We start from the raw sequence: 16365 nt of genomic DNA, 5'->3' as shown, positions 1-16365 counted from the left end.
CATGTGTAGCATTCATTTGTTAAGATGTCTTGACTAAAATGTCCTTTAAATGTTCAGTGAGAAGTATCAAGTTAAAAAGGTTTTTGATCACAAGTTTTTTAGTTTTTCAAAAAATTATTCATATTTGGGATTATTGGACATGCATTTAAATTGTTATGTGGTACTGGTTAAACTGGTTTTGATATATCAATATATGCTGTTAATGTAAACAATGACAATAAGCACTATTATCACTTGAAGGAGAGGTCAGAGGTTAAATGTGGCATGATATTATTTATTTCTATACAGCACTTTGTATATGTTGACAATACATACCACACTTTATACAGTTTCTAAGTTCTAAGGCTCTTTGGTAGCACTTCCACCAATAAATCATTAGGCTGACCTTGAAGACCCTGATGGATGTGAGCCCAATTTCAACGGACTGTTAACACAACCCCACTCGCCACCCCTACAAAGTTTTATCAGAATTCATTCAAAGGTTTTCGAGCTACCACGTTTATAGACAGAATGGCACACACATATGCAAACACTACCAAAAGCACAATCTCACTGGTAGAGGCAACTATGTTTATAATCTAAAAAAAGTGCTTGATGATTTATTTATTTTATGACTTATTCCTGCGTTTCCTGTAGTACGACCATCATAAAAGACTGAATTCTTGGCACTGGTCAGTCTTTCTGTACACACCTTGTAAGGTGGAGCGATTAAGAATAGTTGAAGAAATCCTGAAACTCAGACAAGCAGGAAAACAACAAAAGGTAATGTTTTGAATGTGTGTTACACTGTACTTACTCTATGATAACAGAGACAGACTTGACAACAACCATGCAGAAGCACATTAAAGCTTCACCTAGCAGAACTGTTTTAAGGAATGGGAGTTTTCACAGTACAATCTAAACAATGGGACAAACAGTGGGTGCGTGAGAATTGAGCAGATAGTGGTATGAAGAATTCACAGCAAATGGCTGGGCTTCGTGTCCTGCTCCCTGCACACTTGACCCAAGCAGCTTCTTAACCCTAAACCAAGTGGAGTACATCCAGCTGTGAAAACAGGCACTTTTTCTTGTTCTACATGGCCACTATGTTTGTCATTGTCCAGCATTTGAGTGAAAACAGCTTTAGGTAATCAGATTGAGTAGCTTGTTTGCCAGCAAAATTAGCATTTAGGATTCAGTGATGCACCCGAACAAAAGTCCCTGTCAACAGTTCTCATGCAGCTAAACACAGACATAATTCATTTTCATTTATCCTTGCATCAACATTACTGCTGAGCAATATTTCTCCACTAAGAGTGTATTTTCAGTTAAAATAAGACAGCATTTGAACTTTACCACTACAATAAAGCTGATATTTAATTATCAAGAAAGCAAATACATTGTTCTTGACAAAAATAAGTAATATGAATCTAGTAAGAGTTGGTGATGTGTGACCTGTAAAGTTAGCTTATGTGTATGAGTCATTGTCACTGTGAATGCGTCATCGTCTTGTTATGCCCGTGACACAAATTCTCTCTGTGTCTGCTGCTGCTGGTGTTGTTAACTGGAATATTGAGTAATAACCAAAGGCAAAATAACATATGTCTGTAGCCACTATGACATCATCAATGGGTTTGGGGCTCCACTCTCTGATGTGTTGAATTTTTGGATGCTGCCATGTTGGTTTCTTGGAACTAGAAGTGACCACATGCGAACAAGAGGGTGGAGTTCTAAGTTACCAGCTAACACTAATAAACCTGGGTAGAAAGCTGCATTTGTAAACTGTATGGATGCAATGCACAGACACATTTACCTATAATTAATGCATGGTAAAAAGCACCTTTATCATAAGTAAAAGACTAATAAAATACTGGAATTTCCCTCACTGAAACTGAAGCACAGATTTCTGTAGTCTGTACAACACAACAGGCCATATTATTAGTTAAACAAGTCAATTAAAAAAAAATCTCCAAATACGCACCAACAGCACACACAAACTGAAGAGGCCCAGTTTAATCACTTAAAGTAGTGGAAGTGAGGCACTGCTGACGTTATGAACGGGCCTCAGGGGTCCACACCCACCCAATAAAGTCACTGTGCCCCGTCAGCTGAATTCTACTGCTATACTTTAACTATAAGTTACACTAATTCATACAATATGGTAATGAAAAGGTTAAAACACCCATATCACAGTGAAGTTATTGCAGTACCAGCTCACTTTAATGATTTGGTTCACAGTAGTTTAGTGCTTCTGGAGCAGTCATAAGCAGCATGACAAAGGAGGATACTGATAATGTGGGCTTATGTATGTCAGACTTTGAAACAAATTGTACAAGCAGACAAATGACCTCTTTTTAGCTTCAACGATACATGAGCGGTACTTTCCAGAGCATGACCCCACCAGAAAATTTCAAAACAAATGAAAATGTGTTGAGGATATTGTGTGCTCTCGGTTGAAAGGTCTTGCTTTGCTTTGCCTCTGTAAATAGAGCCTTCAGCTTTCAGATCCTCTTCTGGGGAACCAGCACCCAATTTGGACTTGAGAGACAGACACCCTTGCTAATTTTAAGATCCAGCTTGAAATTGTACTTTTTGATAAAGCTTATAGTTAGGCCTGGATTACGGGACCCTGAATCTTTTCTTTGTTATGCCGCAACAGGTTCATACTGTTGGGGATTTCCCATGATGCACTGAGTGTTTCTTTTTCAGTGTGTGTGTTTATACACCACTCTGAATTTTTATCATTAGTAATTATTAATCTCTGGCTCTCTTCCACAGCATGTCTTTGTCCTGTTTCCCTCCCCTCGGCCCCACTGGGTCGAGGCAGATAGCCGCCACTTCCTGAGCCCGATTTTGCTGGGGGGCTTCTTCCGGTAAAGAAAAGGAATTTTTCCTTCCCACCGCCACCCAACTGCTTGTTCATAGGTCATTTGACTGTTGTGGTTTCTCTGTCTTTACCTTACAATGTAAAGCACCTAGCGCAACTGTTGATGTGATTTGGCACTATACAAATAAACCTGAATTGAACTGAAATATGTTTGTTTGTTTTCTGGGGGGAGAATAGCAACGCAGCGTGAGCTGAAGGCCCCCCAGTCAAAGTTACCTGTTCATACGTTCTGCTGACTGTGATGGTGACGCCTAGCAGACATCTGTTAATTAAACTCAGAAAGGCTCTATATCCACTATCCCTAAGACTTCAGTATACAGATAGCTGTGTAAGAGTCATTCACCCACTCAAAGTGGTTCTGAGTGGGGAAACTTCATGGAGGCCAAAACCAGCCTCATGTGGCACTTCCACATTGGCTTCATTTCTGGAGGTTGCCCCTCGGTAATAATACAGAAATCACACACATAGCCCACACTCCAACTCCGACTGGTGTCCCACAAGGTTGCGTCCTCAGCCCCATCCTCTACACCCTGTACACCCACGGCTGTGTGGGTGACTCCAACAAAGACATCATTTTGAAGTTCGCGGACGACACTGTAGTGATCGGTGGCATCACTGGAGGGGACGAAGCGGCTTATAGGAGAGAAGTAGCCGGTCTGGTGCCATGGTGTGAGGACAACAACCTCACCCTCAACACTGACAAGGCAAAGGAGATGATAGTGGACACGAGGAAGAAGAGGAGGCCTCACCCACCGCTGTCTATCTGGGGCCTTGAAATGGAGAGGGTGAGCAGCTTTAGGTACCTGGGCGTCTACATCTCTGAGGACCTCACCTGGACACTGAACACCACACAGCTGGTCAAGAAGGCTCAGCAGAGGCTGTACTTCCTGAGGACGCTGAGGAAATTTGGTATGTCGGCCAAGATCCTCAGCAGGTTCTACAGCTGCATTGTGGAGAGCACCCTGACTAGCTGCATCACTGCATGGTACGGCAGCACTACTGCTATGGACCGCAAACGCCTGCAGAGAGTGATAACAACTGCGGAGAAGATCATCAGAACTCCGCTGCCCTCTCTGCAGAGCATCTACCGTCGCAGAGTCCAGAAGAGAGCTGCCTCCATTCTCAAAGACCCCACACACCCCCAACACAGACTGTTCACACTTCTGCCCTCGAGACGAAGGTTTAGGAGTGCGAAATCCAGAACATCCAGACTCACTAACTCCTTCTTGATGGCAGTGGGGACTCTTGAACAGCTGACCCATTTTGAACAGTAATTTTATTTATTTATTTTTATAAACACCCAGCACGCCCCTGCGGGCGGTTTATCCTTCAAGCTCGGGTCCTCTACCAGAGGCCTGGGAGCTTGAGGGTCCTGCGCAGTATCTTAGCTGTTCCCAGGACTGCGCTCTTCTGGACAGAGATCTCCGATGTTGTTCCCGGGATCTGCTGGAGCCACTCGCCTAGCTTGGGAGTCACCGCACCTAGTGCTCCGATTACCACGGGGACCACCGTTACCTTCACCCTCCACATCCTCTCGAGCTCTTCTCTGAGCCCTTGGTATTTCTCCAGCTTCTCGTGTTCCTTCTTCCTGATATTGCTGTCATTCGGAACCGCTACATCAATCACTACGGCCGTCTTCTTCTGTTTGTCTACCACCACTATGTCCGGTTGGTTAGCCACCACCATTTTGTCCGTCTGTATCTGGAAGTCCCACAGGATCTTAGCTCGGTCATTCTCCACCACCCTTGGGGGCATCTCCCATTTTGACCTCGGGACTTCCAGGTTATACTCGGCACAGATGTTCCTGTACACTATGCTGGCCACTTGGTTATGGCGTTCCATGTATGCCTTGCCTGCTAGCATCTTGCACCCTGCTGTTATGTGCTGGATTGTCTCTGGGGCATTTTTACACAGCCTGCACCTGGGGTCTTGCCTGGTGTGATAGACCCCAGCCTCTATGGATCTTGTACTCAGAGCTTGTTCTTGTGCTGCCATGATTAGTGCCTCTGTGCTGTCTTTCAGCCCAGCTTTGTCCAGCCACTGGTAGGATTTCTGGATATCAGCCACCTCCTCTATCTGCCGGTGGTACATACCGTGCAGGGCTCTGTCCTTCCATGATGGTTCCTCGTCTCCCTCCTCTTTCTTGGGTTTCTGCTGCCTGAGGTATTCACTGAGCACTCGGTCAGTTGGGGCCATCTTCCCAATGTATTCTTGGATGTTCGTTGTCTCATCCTGGACTGTGGTGCTGACACTCACCAGTCCCCGGCCCCCTTCCTTCCGCTTAGCATACAGCCTCAGGGTGCTGGACTTGGGGTGAAACCCTCCATGCATGGTAAGGAGCTTTCTTGTCTTTATGTCAGTGGCTTCTATCTCCTCCTTTGGCCAGCCTATTACCCCAGCAGGGTACCTGATCACGGGCAGGGCATACGTGTTGATGGCCCGGATCTTGTTCTTACCATTCAGCTGACTCCTCAGGACTTGCCTGACCCTCTGCAGGTACTTGGTGGTTGCAGCTTTTCTAGCGGCCTCTTCATGGTTCCCATTCGCCTGCGGGATCCCCAAGTACTTGTAACTGTCCTCTATGTCTGCAATGTTGCCTTCTGGTAGTTCAATCCCCTCAGTTCTGACTACCTTCCCTCTCTTTGTTACCATCCGGCTACACTTCTCCAGTCCGAACGACATTCCAATGTCATTGCTGTATAGCCTGGTAGTGTGGATCAGTGAATCGATGTCTCGTTCACTCTTGGCATACAGCTTGATGTCATCCATGTACAGGAGGTGGCTGACAACTGCTCCGTTCCGTAGTCGGTATCCGTAGCCAGTCTTGTTAATGATCTCACTGAGGGGGTTCAGGCCTATGCAGAACAGCAGTGGGGACAGAGCATCTCCTTGGTAGATCCCGCACTTGATGGTGACTTGTGCTATGGGCTTGGAGTTGGCCTCTAGTGTTGTACGCCACATCCCCATTGAGTTCCTGATGAAGGCTCTTAGGGTCCCATTGATCTTGTACAATTCTAGGCATTCCAGTATCCAGCTGTGGGGCATTGAGTCATAGGCCTTCTTGTAATCAATCCAGGCAGTGCACAGGTTAGTCAGTCTGGTCTTGCAGTCTCGGCTGATTGTTCTGTCTACCAGTAGCTGGTGTTTTGCGCCTCTGGTATTCTTGCCAATTCCTTTCTGTGTCCCGCTCATGTATTGACCCATGTGCCTGTTCATCTTAGCCGATATGATGCCTGACAGGAGCTTCCATGTAGTACTGAGGCAGGTTATTGGTCGGTAGTTGGAGGGGACCGGTCCCTTCTTGGGGTCCTTGGGGATCAGGACCGTCCGGCCTTCAGTTAGCCATTCCGGGTGTCTCTCGTTAACTAGCAGCTGGTTCATTTGTGCTGCCAGACGCTCGTGGAGTGCAGTCAGCTTCTTCAGCCAGTAGGCGTGAACCATGTCGGGCCCTGGTGCTGTCCAACTCTTCATACTGGAGACCCTTTCTTGGATATCTGCCACTGTGATGGTTACTGGACCCTGTTCAGGGAGGTCGCTGTGGTCTGCCCTCAGATCCTCTAGCCACTGAGCATTGCCGTTATGGGTTGCATCCTTCTCCCATATGCTCTTCCAGTATTGCTCCGTCTCCAGCCTTGGTGGTGCTGTTCTCTTGCCACTGAGAGTACACCTTTGCTGGTTCGGTGGAGAACAGCTGGTTTATTCTCCTGCCTTCTATCTCTCTGGTGTACCTCCTCAAGCGGCTGGCCAAGGCTGTGAGTCTTTGCTTGGCAGTTTCCAAGGCCTGCTTGCTGTATTTCTTAGGCACCTTATTTGTCTTACCTTTCTGCAACTCCGTTAGTTGGCTAACCTCCCTCCGTGCTACTTTGATCTTGCCCTCTAGCCTCCTTCTCCATGGAGGGTACTGCCCCTTGTCGCTGTTCAACTTGTAGCCAAGCATCTCACTGATCACTGCTGCCGTATTGTAGATCAGCTTGTTAGTGTCGGTAATCGTGGTTGTAGGTATTGCCCGTAGTGCTGCATTAACATCATCTAGCAGACCTTCTGAGGGTACTTCACGTAATCTTGGTAACCGGCTACGGGGGATCCAGGTTTCAAGCTTGGCCATGATCCTATTTTTCAGGTCAGTTCCTCTTGCACTCAACGATCCTTCTCCTATCGCACTTGGGGCTATGTACCCAATCTCGGGTGGGGGTGATGATATCGCCCCCCTGACCTGGCGTCCTGACTCCTCCTTGCCGTAGCATTTGTGTTGTACCTCGTCAATCTCTAGCTGTGAGAGCAGTCCCTTCTTTCGAATGTTGGAACACTGAGCTACTAGTTGTTTCGCCGTCATTGTGGATGTTGGGTATCGAAGAATCCATAGGTCCCTCATCCTATTCATGTAGCCCCTTCCGCCGGGTAGCATTCCAACAACGCCCTGTTTTCGTCTCTTGCCCACCGATGCCTTCTTGTTCCAGTAGCCCACTTTTCGTCAGGGTGCCCTGGTTCCTCAACACCTGACGCGGACCTTGTTGATCCGGGCGACGTCCGAGCCGGCATGCCTTCATATTTATCTGTCTCGCTCATGTCTGCGGTAGGCTTGCTTAGCATAGGGGGTCTAGCCTTAGGACCCTTACTGGATACAGACGCCCCAGGCAGGAATCAAACTTGCGATCCTCTGTTCCAAAGGCGTGTAGTCTAACCACTACGCTATCCAGCTGCTATTTATTTTTATATATATATATATATATATATATTTATTTATTTTTTTTATTTATTTATTTTTTTTTTGCACGTCTGGTCATCTTACACATTAAGCCAGCATATTAAGCTAAAGCTCTTTTGCACACATCAGTTTCAAATCTCCATATTTCGTCTCCTTTTCTCTCTTCAGCTATTTATTTGTACTATTTGTATTTATATGTTCTATTTCTGTTGTATATATTAATCGGCATCTGTGGGTGGACATCAAAGCAAAGAAAGAATTTCATTGCACAAAGAAATGCCTTTTCTCTTGTGACACATGACAATAAACACTTTGAATCTTGAATCCCATGTGGTGGACTTCAGTAGGGTATTTCCCCCCCCAGATAAATCCATATTCAGCTTAGATAAACAGAAATTTTAATTTCATTTTTCATGTTCAGCAGAGTTGGGGAAAGAAAAAAAAAAATCAGCTCTGACATACTGTTACAAACTTACAGTGGTTCATTCCACCACTGTAACGTGTACGAAGTCATTCTTTATGGAAATTAGAAGGGAAAATGTTTTATTTAATCTCTTCTTATCACACATTAAGGCTTTTCCTTTTTACACATTTCAACCACTTTGTTTTTTAATATTATGGTTAATGTTGTAATAGCACTGGTGCCTCTGTATCCATGCTGGGTCTGTGGCTATGGGGGATTTTCCCAAAAGTGACAATGTAGTGAGTCTCACTCTAGGGGCACAACAAGAGGGGCAGATCTTGACCACCTTGCCCTGCCCTCCCTCTCTCTCTCACACATTGCTTCCTCCTTAAAAAACCCGCTGGTAAACGCAAAGGGAAACTCCCAACCAAAAAACCTAAAGAATGAATATCTGACAAATAACTAAAACTTTTGCAAACAGCTTTACACCCACAACAGCAACATTTTGCAGAAAAAAAAATGTTGTGCTAAGCAGACTTTGATGAAGAAATTTTGAAACTCTTGTCTCTCCTTGTATCTTTATTTTGAGGGAAATAGGGGCGTTTTTGTGGTTTGCCAACTGCTTGTCCCAAAGGAAAAAAACAAAAAACAAAACACAGCACTCTCAGGTCTGTGTTTAGATCCGTCTCCACATTGGAAACCAGTTCAGTCTTGGGACTTTTTCCCTCATCATTTGATTGAAAACCAGAGCGCTGGTTTATAGCAACTGGTTCCAGTTTTGTTATGTGCGTGAGCCATTTTATGTAGCGTGTCCTGCATTCCAGCAAGGCAATTTTCAAAACTGCTCTGGTCACCCCCCCCAGCACTGTCTCTTGCTAGGTGGTCCATGAGCTACTCGCTTTTCCTACCTCACGAGTCCTCAGCTGGAAGTTTTTCCCTTCATGGTAACAGTTGTACGTCTTCAGCAGTGACAAGATATCAGACCTGAGCATGAACACACAAAAGGATGAATCAGTTCTAAAAGTGAGAGCACTGATAAAAATTTAATAAATGTGAATTTCTACTGTAACGGAAAAACTGTCCAGTGATGGAGCAAGGAGCACTTACTTTGGTATGAGTTTCTCCTCACTGAGCTTCACGTAGGTCTGATGCGCACTCATTCTGACTAGAGTGCAGCTGTGGCAGAAAAACATCAAACACAAAAATTAAAATATGCATGTGATGCTAATGTACCAATAATTTTGACTGTGAGAGTCTGTGTGGATTTAAGCAGTGAACAGAAACACAGAAATACAGTTAAAGCATATAATAAGAATAGTGCAACTTAGTGTTATTTGCTGTCATACTTTTTCCAAAGTTGGAGATCTTTGGGATGTTTTTTCCTCTTATAATGAAAAGGATTTAAAATATTTGCTCCAGTGTTAAGGGCAAGGACAGTGGTTTAGGAGAAATCACATGACATTGGCATGCAGCCATCATGTTGTATCATGTTGCAATAGAGCAGCGCAAATGGCAGAAAATAACATCTTAATCTAATTAAGGGGTTAATGGCCGCTTCAGTGGGCATCTTATGTGTAATTATAAGTAAAACAAGCAGACAAGAAAAAAAGACAGCAATCGCTGCATCATTTATGTCTGTGTCACTTGTGTCGTCTTCTTTTTTGTTTCAGAATCTAGTGGACAGCACAAAACAAAAGGGAAACCTATTAATCAATGGGTGCTTTTTTTCTGGCAAAAGCAGGAGAGATGTCCCTGATCCTTGCCCAGATTCCTGTATCCTGATACTGTGGATGGACGGTGGTACAGGGAAATTCCTCGCTGGGAAAACACACCACGTGGGGGAGGAGCATGAGTATAAAGCAGCCAACATGTGGTTCTGGGCTCAGTGTCAACGTCCTTCAGCATGAAGCTTAATCCTCAGTCCGTCTGTGCGTTCGCTATCCTTAGCCTTTGCTGTGTACTTATCACAGGTAAGAGTCTTTTCACTTATCCATGCTTACAACTAAAACTCACTCTTTTTCAGGGTTTTCAGTGACTTAACCTGTGCTGTTGGTTGGACTGAGCTGACTTTTGATCTTATTACAATTTCTGTGCAGTGAGAGAGTCAAGCAGCACATTTATCCCGGGGAGATGTGTTTGTCCAAAAACACAACAGGGTGTCAGAGGTCAACTGAAGGCACTCAAAGTGTTACTACCAAGCTCCACTTGTCACAACGTCACAGTCATGTGAGTACCAGATACTGCAGACACACTTTCACCTCTTCAGACCTGTGTGCACTGAGGTGATTGTAAACTAAAAGTGTTGTTTCGTGCGTTTTTCAGAGTCACCCTGCAAAGAAACAATAAATCACTGTGCCTGAATCCAGAAGCGCCGATGGCCAAACAGCTGATTCGCTGCTGGCTTAGGTGAGATTTATCTGTTTGTCACTGGTCAGTAAACTAATGAACACATAGGGGATACACCCGTCTTCAAAGTTCCTGTAGATTGCAACCAACAGTGTCTTATAAGTTGCCCAGCCGGTTTTTGTAACAAAGCACTGTACTGCTACTTAATCTTTCCTACTGCTTTGCTGCTTGAGAATCAGTAACAAATTTCAGTTTCAGGTGAATTTATTGCACAACAAATGAATACAAATTTCTATCAGAAGAAGAAAAAGGGTCTGATATTAAGTACTGATACTTAATGCTGGATGTTCTAAGCTCATCTTTTTCTTAACTATGCTCCTTTATGTTTTTCCCCCTCCAGAGTTCAGCAGTTGGGTCGTGATGCAAAACTGTGTCTACAAAGGAAGAAAAGGAGAGGGGGCCAACGCCAGCAGACTCGACAGAGGAGAAAAGGCCAAAACAGGAAAGTCTCATCCTGAGACTCTCAGTAGCTAGTCAGACTAAGGAAGGAAAAAAATGACACCAAGTATGTACAGAGGAGAAGTGTGCGCAGGGGAGAAACTACTGTAAGGCCACTTGTGTCTTTTCTCTCTCTTTATGTCATTGCAGACATTAAGCTTCTTTAAATTGTCTAAGCTCTACATCAAAGTCTCCTTATTATTTCATTCTTAATGACTATGTATTGAAGATGTATTGAAGCAAAGCCCTGGAGGCTCATAAATGAAAAAACAAGTCCATGGTTCTGTATATGCAGCTGGGAAGACCAACTCGAGATTTTGTGGTTTATATTTATATGACTGCTTGATGTTTTATACTTTATTTTAAATAAACATATCTGAACAATTCTGTGACTGTGTTATTTTGGCTTAAGCCTTTGATATTCTTAATAATTGAAGGAAAGGAAAGGGATTTTATTCCTTGGCAGGATATGCGAGGTCACCGAGCAGACAGCCTCAGCTTAAGCTAATAAACTAAAGGATTCAAGTCAGCTGCAGGAATAAAGCAAATTGTTTTCACTTAAACTTTGTATTGGTATCCTAAATTTATAACCTATAACTAACCACGTGTTGTTTTTATAATCTGGATGCATGACATCCTTTTCCATGGCTCTTACCTGAGAGAATCCCTAACGTAAAAGCAATGGAGAAACTGATCACCATTACGGTGCATAGTGGTTATTGTGTATGCTGAATTTTATGACTACAATGGTTGGTGGTGTTGCACAATAGATGCGGAAACATCTAGGTGATCAGGGTGTGGATTTTGTAATGTTTTATGATAGCTAGTTAAGCTCAAAATCCATTTGAGATTTCGTGTAAATCATGTGACACCCTACTGGAGTCAAAGCAGAATATACAGACACAGAGAGAAACTTCAGCAATAAATACTTTTTCTTGCACAGCATGAGCTGAATAAGTGAAGCATGCACTGACCTGTACCATTTCCCCCTCCCAGTGTTTAAAGAAGAAAAAAAAAAAGTAGAAGTATGTGAGCTAATATGGAAAGTGAAAGTCCTCAATAACAGCACCTTTGTCAAAGGACAGGAGTTAATTTTAGGGACTTTTCTTATCTGTTGTGGGAAAGTGGCAGTTCCTTTGGAACCAGGTATTTATTAGGTATGACAGGATTCTTGTAGATGATGCAACAGGATAACAGTATTGGTAGAGAGCTATAGAAGTACTCAGTACGTTTATAGTTTAATTATCTTTACCATATCACATGCACTAAAATACACTAAAGGGTTTTTATGAGAGGCAAGTAAAGGCCAAGGTGTAAAGTAATATCTACATTTCACCAACAGCTAATGAAGAGGAAAGAAGTACAACACTAGGAAAAGGGAAAACAAAAAAATATAGTGATTGAAAAAACACGACTAAAAATGAATTGTTATTCTAAACTTCAATGCTAACTACTTAAAAAAGAAAAATCTTGATAGTAATCTTGGCCCTTTATACAAACCGCTTAACACATTTAAGGCTTGTGGTTTTTTTCCCCTCACCTGATAACATACTACATTTATCTGATCATAAGATTATATTATAAGTATAGTGAAAAAAAACATGTCTTATCTTCACCAAGAACATGTTTATGCAACACACAGATTAGTCACCTATGACGTAGATGATGCTATGGTGCCATCTAGTGGCTATTGCAAGATAGAACTTATGAAATCTTAAAGCAGTGTGGTTCCCGCTTAATGTGCCACACTCAATTTATTATGTACACCTGCCCCACAGTTCTTTATGCAAATAATCATATACCAGCAGCTAAATACATTTAAGCATATAGATATGGTCAAGGTGACCTAGTGAAGCTCAAAGCTTTGAATGTACTTTAAATGTTGCATGGTTGTTGGCGCCAGACAGACATTGGGGTTTACAGAGAATTATCTGAAAGGGAGAGAAGTAGCATTTCTCTGGGGAAAATGTCTTGCTGATGCAAGAGATCAGAGGAGTATGACCAGACTGCTTTTAGTTGATAGGAAGTAACTTAAATAACAGCTTATTAAAAAGAAGGTATATTGGTACCTTAAAACAGATGGGATCCAGTAGCAGATACCAGAGTGGGTTCAGCCAAGGATAGAAAACTAAGGCTACAATTCACACAGGCTGATCAAAACTGGAAAATAGAAGATTAGAAAAATGTCACCTGGTCTGATGACCCTCTATCTCTGCTGCAAAATTCAGAGGGTTTGCGCAAACGACATTTAAGCATGGATCCAACCTGCCTTGTATCAGCGGTTCAGTCTGGTGGTAGTGGCTGCTTCCAGCAGGATAACACACCGTGTCACAAAACTCCAATTTTTTTTCAAACTGGCCTCTTGAACACAGGAGTGACTTCACTGTACTCAAATGGCCTCCACAGATCTTAATCCAATAGAGCACCCTTGGAATGTGGTAGAATGGGAGATTTTCATCATGATGTGGTGCTGCAGCAACTTTGTGATGTTATCCTGTTAACATGGACCAAAATCTCTGAGGAATGTTTCCAGCATATTTTTGAATCTATGGCACGAAGAATTAATGAAGTTCTGAAGGCAAAAGGATGTCCAACACAGCACTAGGAAGGAGATAAAGTGAGTACTCAAGTATATACTCACTCACCACTAATCTCTGAGTATAAATATCTATAATGAGCCAACCTTTATTTACAGGGACTGCAGTCTCTTTCACACCAGCAGGAGACAAAGGCAGCTTTGTGTGCAGCATTAGTGCAGATTTTACTTTAAAAACAAAAAAACACAAATGTCTGAGCTATTTTTTGGTCTCAGTACTTCCTGAGATTTTATCACATGACAAAAAAAGGGAAGTTAATCAGTTAAAGTAATGCTGTGTGACTTATTTATAATAAATACTGTTCCACTTTGATACACTTCATTTCAATCTGGAACTGGCCCATTCATGATGACTTTAATATGAGTCATTAAATCTTTTATTCTCAGAATCAAGGGAGGCAGATCTTTCTGAAAAAAAACCTCAGTCATACAGGAAATGATTTTTTTCTAGATCTTTAAGCAAAAACAGAACTTTGTCCGGTAGAGGAGGAAAAAAAACAGAAGAAAAAATGCTTGCATGAGCAGTGTTAGCCACCACAGAAATCAGGAAACAGACTGCCCCATACTGTCTGACTGGGAAGTGATCTCTGGGAGGTGATTCAACCAAATAATAGGAATAAAAAAAACTAAACAAAATAGAGAGAAGTTAAAGATATAACCTTAACAAAATCCTCCTGGTTTGGGTTTAAAGAATCGACAATTAAGTCCACATTTATTTCATGCATTACTGAGGCAACAACACCTGTCCTACCTCCCCCTTTAATGACCTCTGCCCATCGCCAGCTTCAGCTAAGCAATGTGCTGACAAAGTATGTGCATACAGAGATGGTCAGTCTACCTCTCATACATATTTATACACAATAATGGGTTTATAACTTAAAGGATTCCAGTCTGTCACCATTATTATGAATTATTCAACAATCACAAATGGCTATACGGTAGATGGGCCAAACGCTGTGCGATGAAAATTCATTTTATTTGGCTGGGCTCGGGTTTCGGTGAATTTACGTCGTCTGCGTTTTCTCAGCTTTTCTCTCCTATTCATGCATCATCTTTGTGTGCAAGCTTCCTCGGTGGACAAAGAGCTTTCATTGCAGGTCTGCTAATTGGTTTGATCATCGCGAGATTCGTATCCAATTATCACACCTACACCGGCAGCTGCGCCCGAAGACAATTCAGTCCCACGCGTAAAATGACACGGAGAGCTCCAAATAAAGCACTCAATGAATGAGTTTCCGAAACATATCTCAACAAAAAAAGTATAAATTTAAAATGCTAATGAGGCAGATAACACTGATCGGCAAATCACGGCTGACTTAGAGCTTTAACGATAACGAACGCGGTTTCTAACAGCAAATAGTAGATCACATGAAGGCTAACGGAAAGTTTCTTATACTAGTCAATACTCCCAAAAGCAAAAGACAAAACAAAGCGTAATTTAACCTGCATCCAACTTCTGAGCATCTCTTCTTATCAGACTATTTTTATTTGTTCCGGGCTTTTATTGCAGGATGAAAGTTATTGTGCCTTCTTTAAACGTAACTAAACATAAACTGAATCATTTTGAGCCTTACCATAACAGAGTGCGTCCCCGTTTTCTTCCGTATCACCAGCGTTATATGCCTCTTTTCGTTATCAGTTTTCATGCCTCCTTGGCAGTGCGGTATTCTGAGCCGAGAGATAAAGGTGACATCCTGAATATCCAATAGCAGCCCGCGTTGATACACCGCAGCCAACCACACTCGAGCATAGGCGGGCTGAAACAGGGCTGCATACCTCTCCCTTCTTGATCAAGGTGGCTCTGGGGCTTTGCTTTAATCCTATCAGCCAGAAGTGTTTTAAATTGTGGTCTTCGCCACACTAAGGGTGTTAAGACTCAGCTCTAAGACTATAAAGGTTTAATTTAGAGTTTTGATTGAAAGTTATATGGGTTAAGTGAGATTTGTATAAAAAATACATGTTATCCATGCCGCATATTTTGGTTTCTATTGAACTGTTGAACACAATTGACACTCTAAATGATAAATAATGTATTCGTAGAGTATTCTTGTTGCTGGATGTTTGTTTTCCATATGGGTAACAAAATGTAGTTTTGGTTTATTTGCTGTCGAGGGTGAATTTTAACTTCAATATCCACTTCTGAGATATATTCTTTAAATTCTTTCTGCTGTTACATATTTAGTGACAGGAAAAATCTAATTGGTTTACCAACACCACCAACAACGACCCACTCTGCTGTATTTTTCCAGCTAGGGGAAGAAGTTCCTGTGACCTGTTAAGATTTTTTTCACCCATCCTGTTTTTGAGCCTGGATCTGCCATCTAGGAAACTATTGCAGGGTGGAAACACAAACTGTAGGAAGTGCTTCTCTCTGTGTGTCTGAATAGGATTCATGATTTATGCACAGAGGAAGTAAGTTGTTCCAGCAGCTGAACGACTTCCCTCATTCTGACGGATGTGGACATGACAAAGCTGCCGGAGCGCTTATAGAAGAGGGCGAGAAATAGTGCCGTTCTTTTCCTCCCGTCTGTTTATAGGTCAGTCAGCTGCTAATTGAACAAAGATCATTGTGAAGATAATAATAAAGCTCAGGTTATGGGCCAGTGAGCAGCCTCAGCAAAATCCAGACAAAGACTCTTTGTTGTTCTTTCCACAACACAGGCGAAGGTCTCGTCCCTCTGGAGAGGATACACATGTCATGACATAAAAACATATCGACGCTATTTATGACACCAGGTGATACCATGCTGGGTTGTGTAACTTTGTGAGAAATATGTGGAATAACCCTGTTGTTTAACCTTCAGGTTGTTCATGCTATCTGGCCTCAGTTCTCGCTGAGGTGCCTTCTGATGAATAGGGCTCTCTGTTTACATCGATTCTCTCCTTAGCTGTGATGCCACAGAGAGGTTTCCTCTAAGGGCTACATACAGTTATATATTTATTGTTCAGTG

At 42.7% G+C, this 16365-nt stretch overlaps 2 protein-coding genes across 3 annotated transcripts in view; one reads left to right on the top strand and one right to left on the bottom strand.

Moving 5' to 3' along the window:
- The window catches only part of rassf4a (Ras association domain family member 4a), a 28765-nt gene extending 13648 nt beyond the window's left edge, over window positions 1–15117 (bottom strand). The window contains exons 1-5 of one of the 2 annotated variants that reach the window (XM_085296987.1): window positions 14989–15076; window positions 13088–13312; window positions 12888–12978; window positions 9082–9150; window positions 8883–8958 (exon numbers count right to left, since the gene is read on the bottom strand). In XM_085296987.1, coding sequence (XP_085153113.1) covers window positions 8883–8958; window positions 9082–9134 — 129 coding nt within the window. In that variant the 5' untranslated portion in view covers window positions 9135–9150; window positions 12888–12978; window positions 13088–13312; window positions 14989–15076. Of the gene's footprint in view, window positions 1–8882; window positions 8959–9081; window positions 9151–12887; window positions 12979–13087; window positions 13313–14988 lie in introns of both variants that reach the window. The other variant, XM_085296986.1, reaches the window with a different exon arrangement.
- On the top strand, window positions 9813–11207 carry LOC146561154 (growth-regulated alpha protein-like). Its single transcript, XM_085296990.1, has 4 exons — window positions 9813–9944; window positions 10071–10200; window positions 10297–10380; window positions 10721–11207. Exons 1-4 carry the CDS (start codon window positions 9878–9880, stop codon window positions 10836–10838), a joined length of 399 nt encoding a protein of 132 aa, XP_085153116.1. The 5' UTR covers window positions 9813–9877; the 3' UTR covers window positions 10839–11207.
- Window positions 15118–16365: the final 1248 nt, after the last annotated feature.

The sequence above is a fragment of the Mchenga conophoros genome, linkage group LG13, assembly GCF_057382185.1.
Source record: "Mchenga conophoros isolate Kocher_MC1m ecotype Shallow Benthic linkage group LG13, M_conophoros_male_GT1.1, whole genome shotgun sequence".
In the NCBI taxonomy this organism is placed as follows: Eukaryota; Metazoa; Chordata; class Actinopteri; order Cichliformes; family Cichlidae; genus Mchenga; species Mchenga conophoros.
The sequence above is the reverse complement of the archived record's forward strand: the minus strand, read 5'-3'. Positions and strand labels throughout refer to the sequence as shown.

What these genes read in the sequence shown, in the direction of transcription:
- LOC146561154 (XM_085296990.1), top strand. Translation starts at nt 9,878, where the DNA reads ATGAAGCTTAATCCTCAGTCCGTCTGTGCGTTCGCTATCCTTAGCCTT. An exon ending in TTGCTGTGTACTTATCACAG is followed by an intron (nt 9,945 to 10,070) that starts GTAAGAGTCTTT and finishes ATTTCTGTGCAG; the next exon opens with TGAGAGAGTCAAGCAGCACA. An exon ending in TGTCACAACGTCACAGTCAT is followed by an intron (nt 10,201 to 10,296) that starts GTGAGTACCAGA and finishes TGCGTTTTTCAG; the next exon opens with AGTCACCCTGCAAAGAAACA.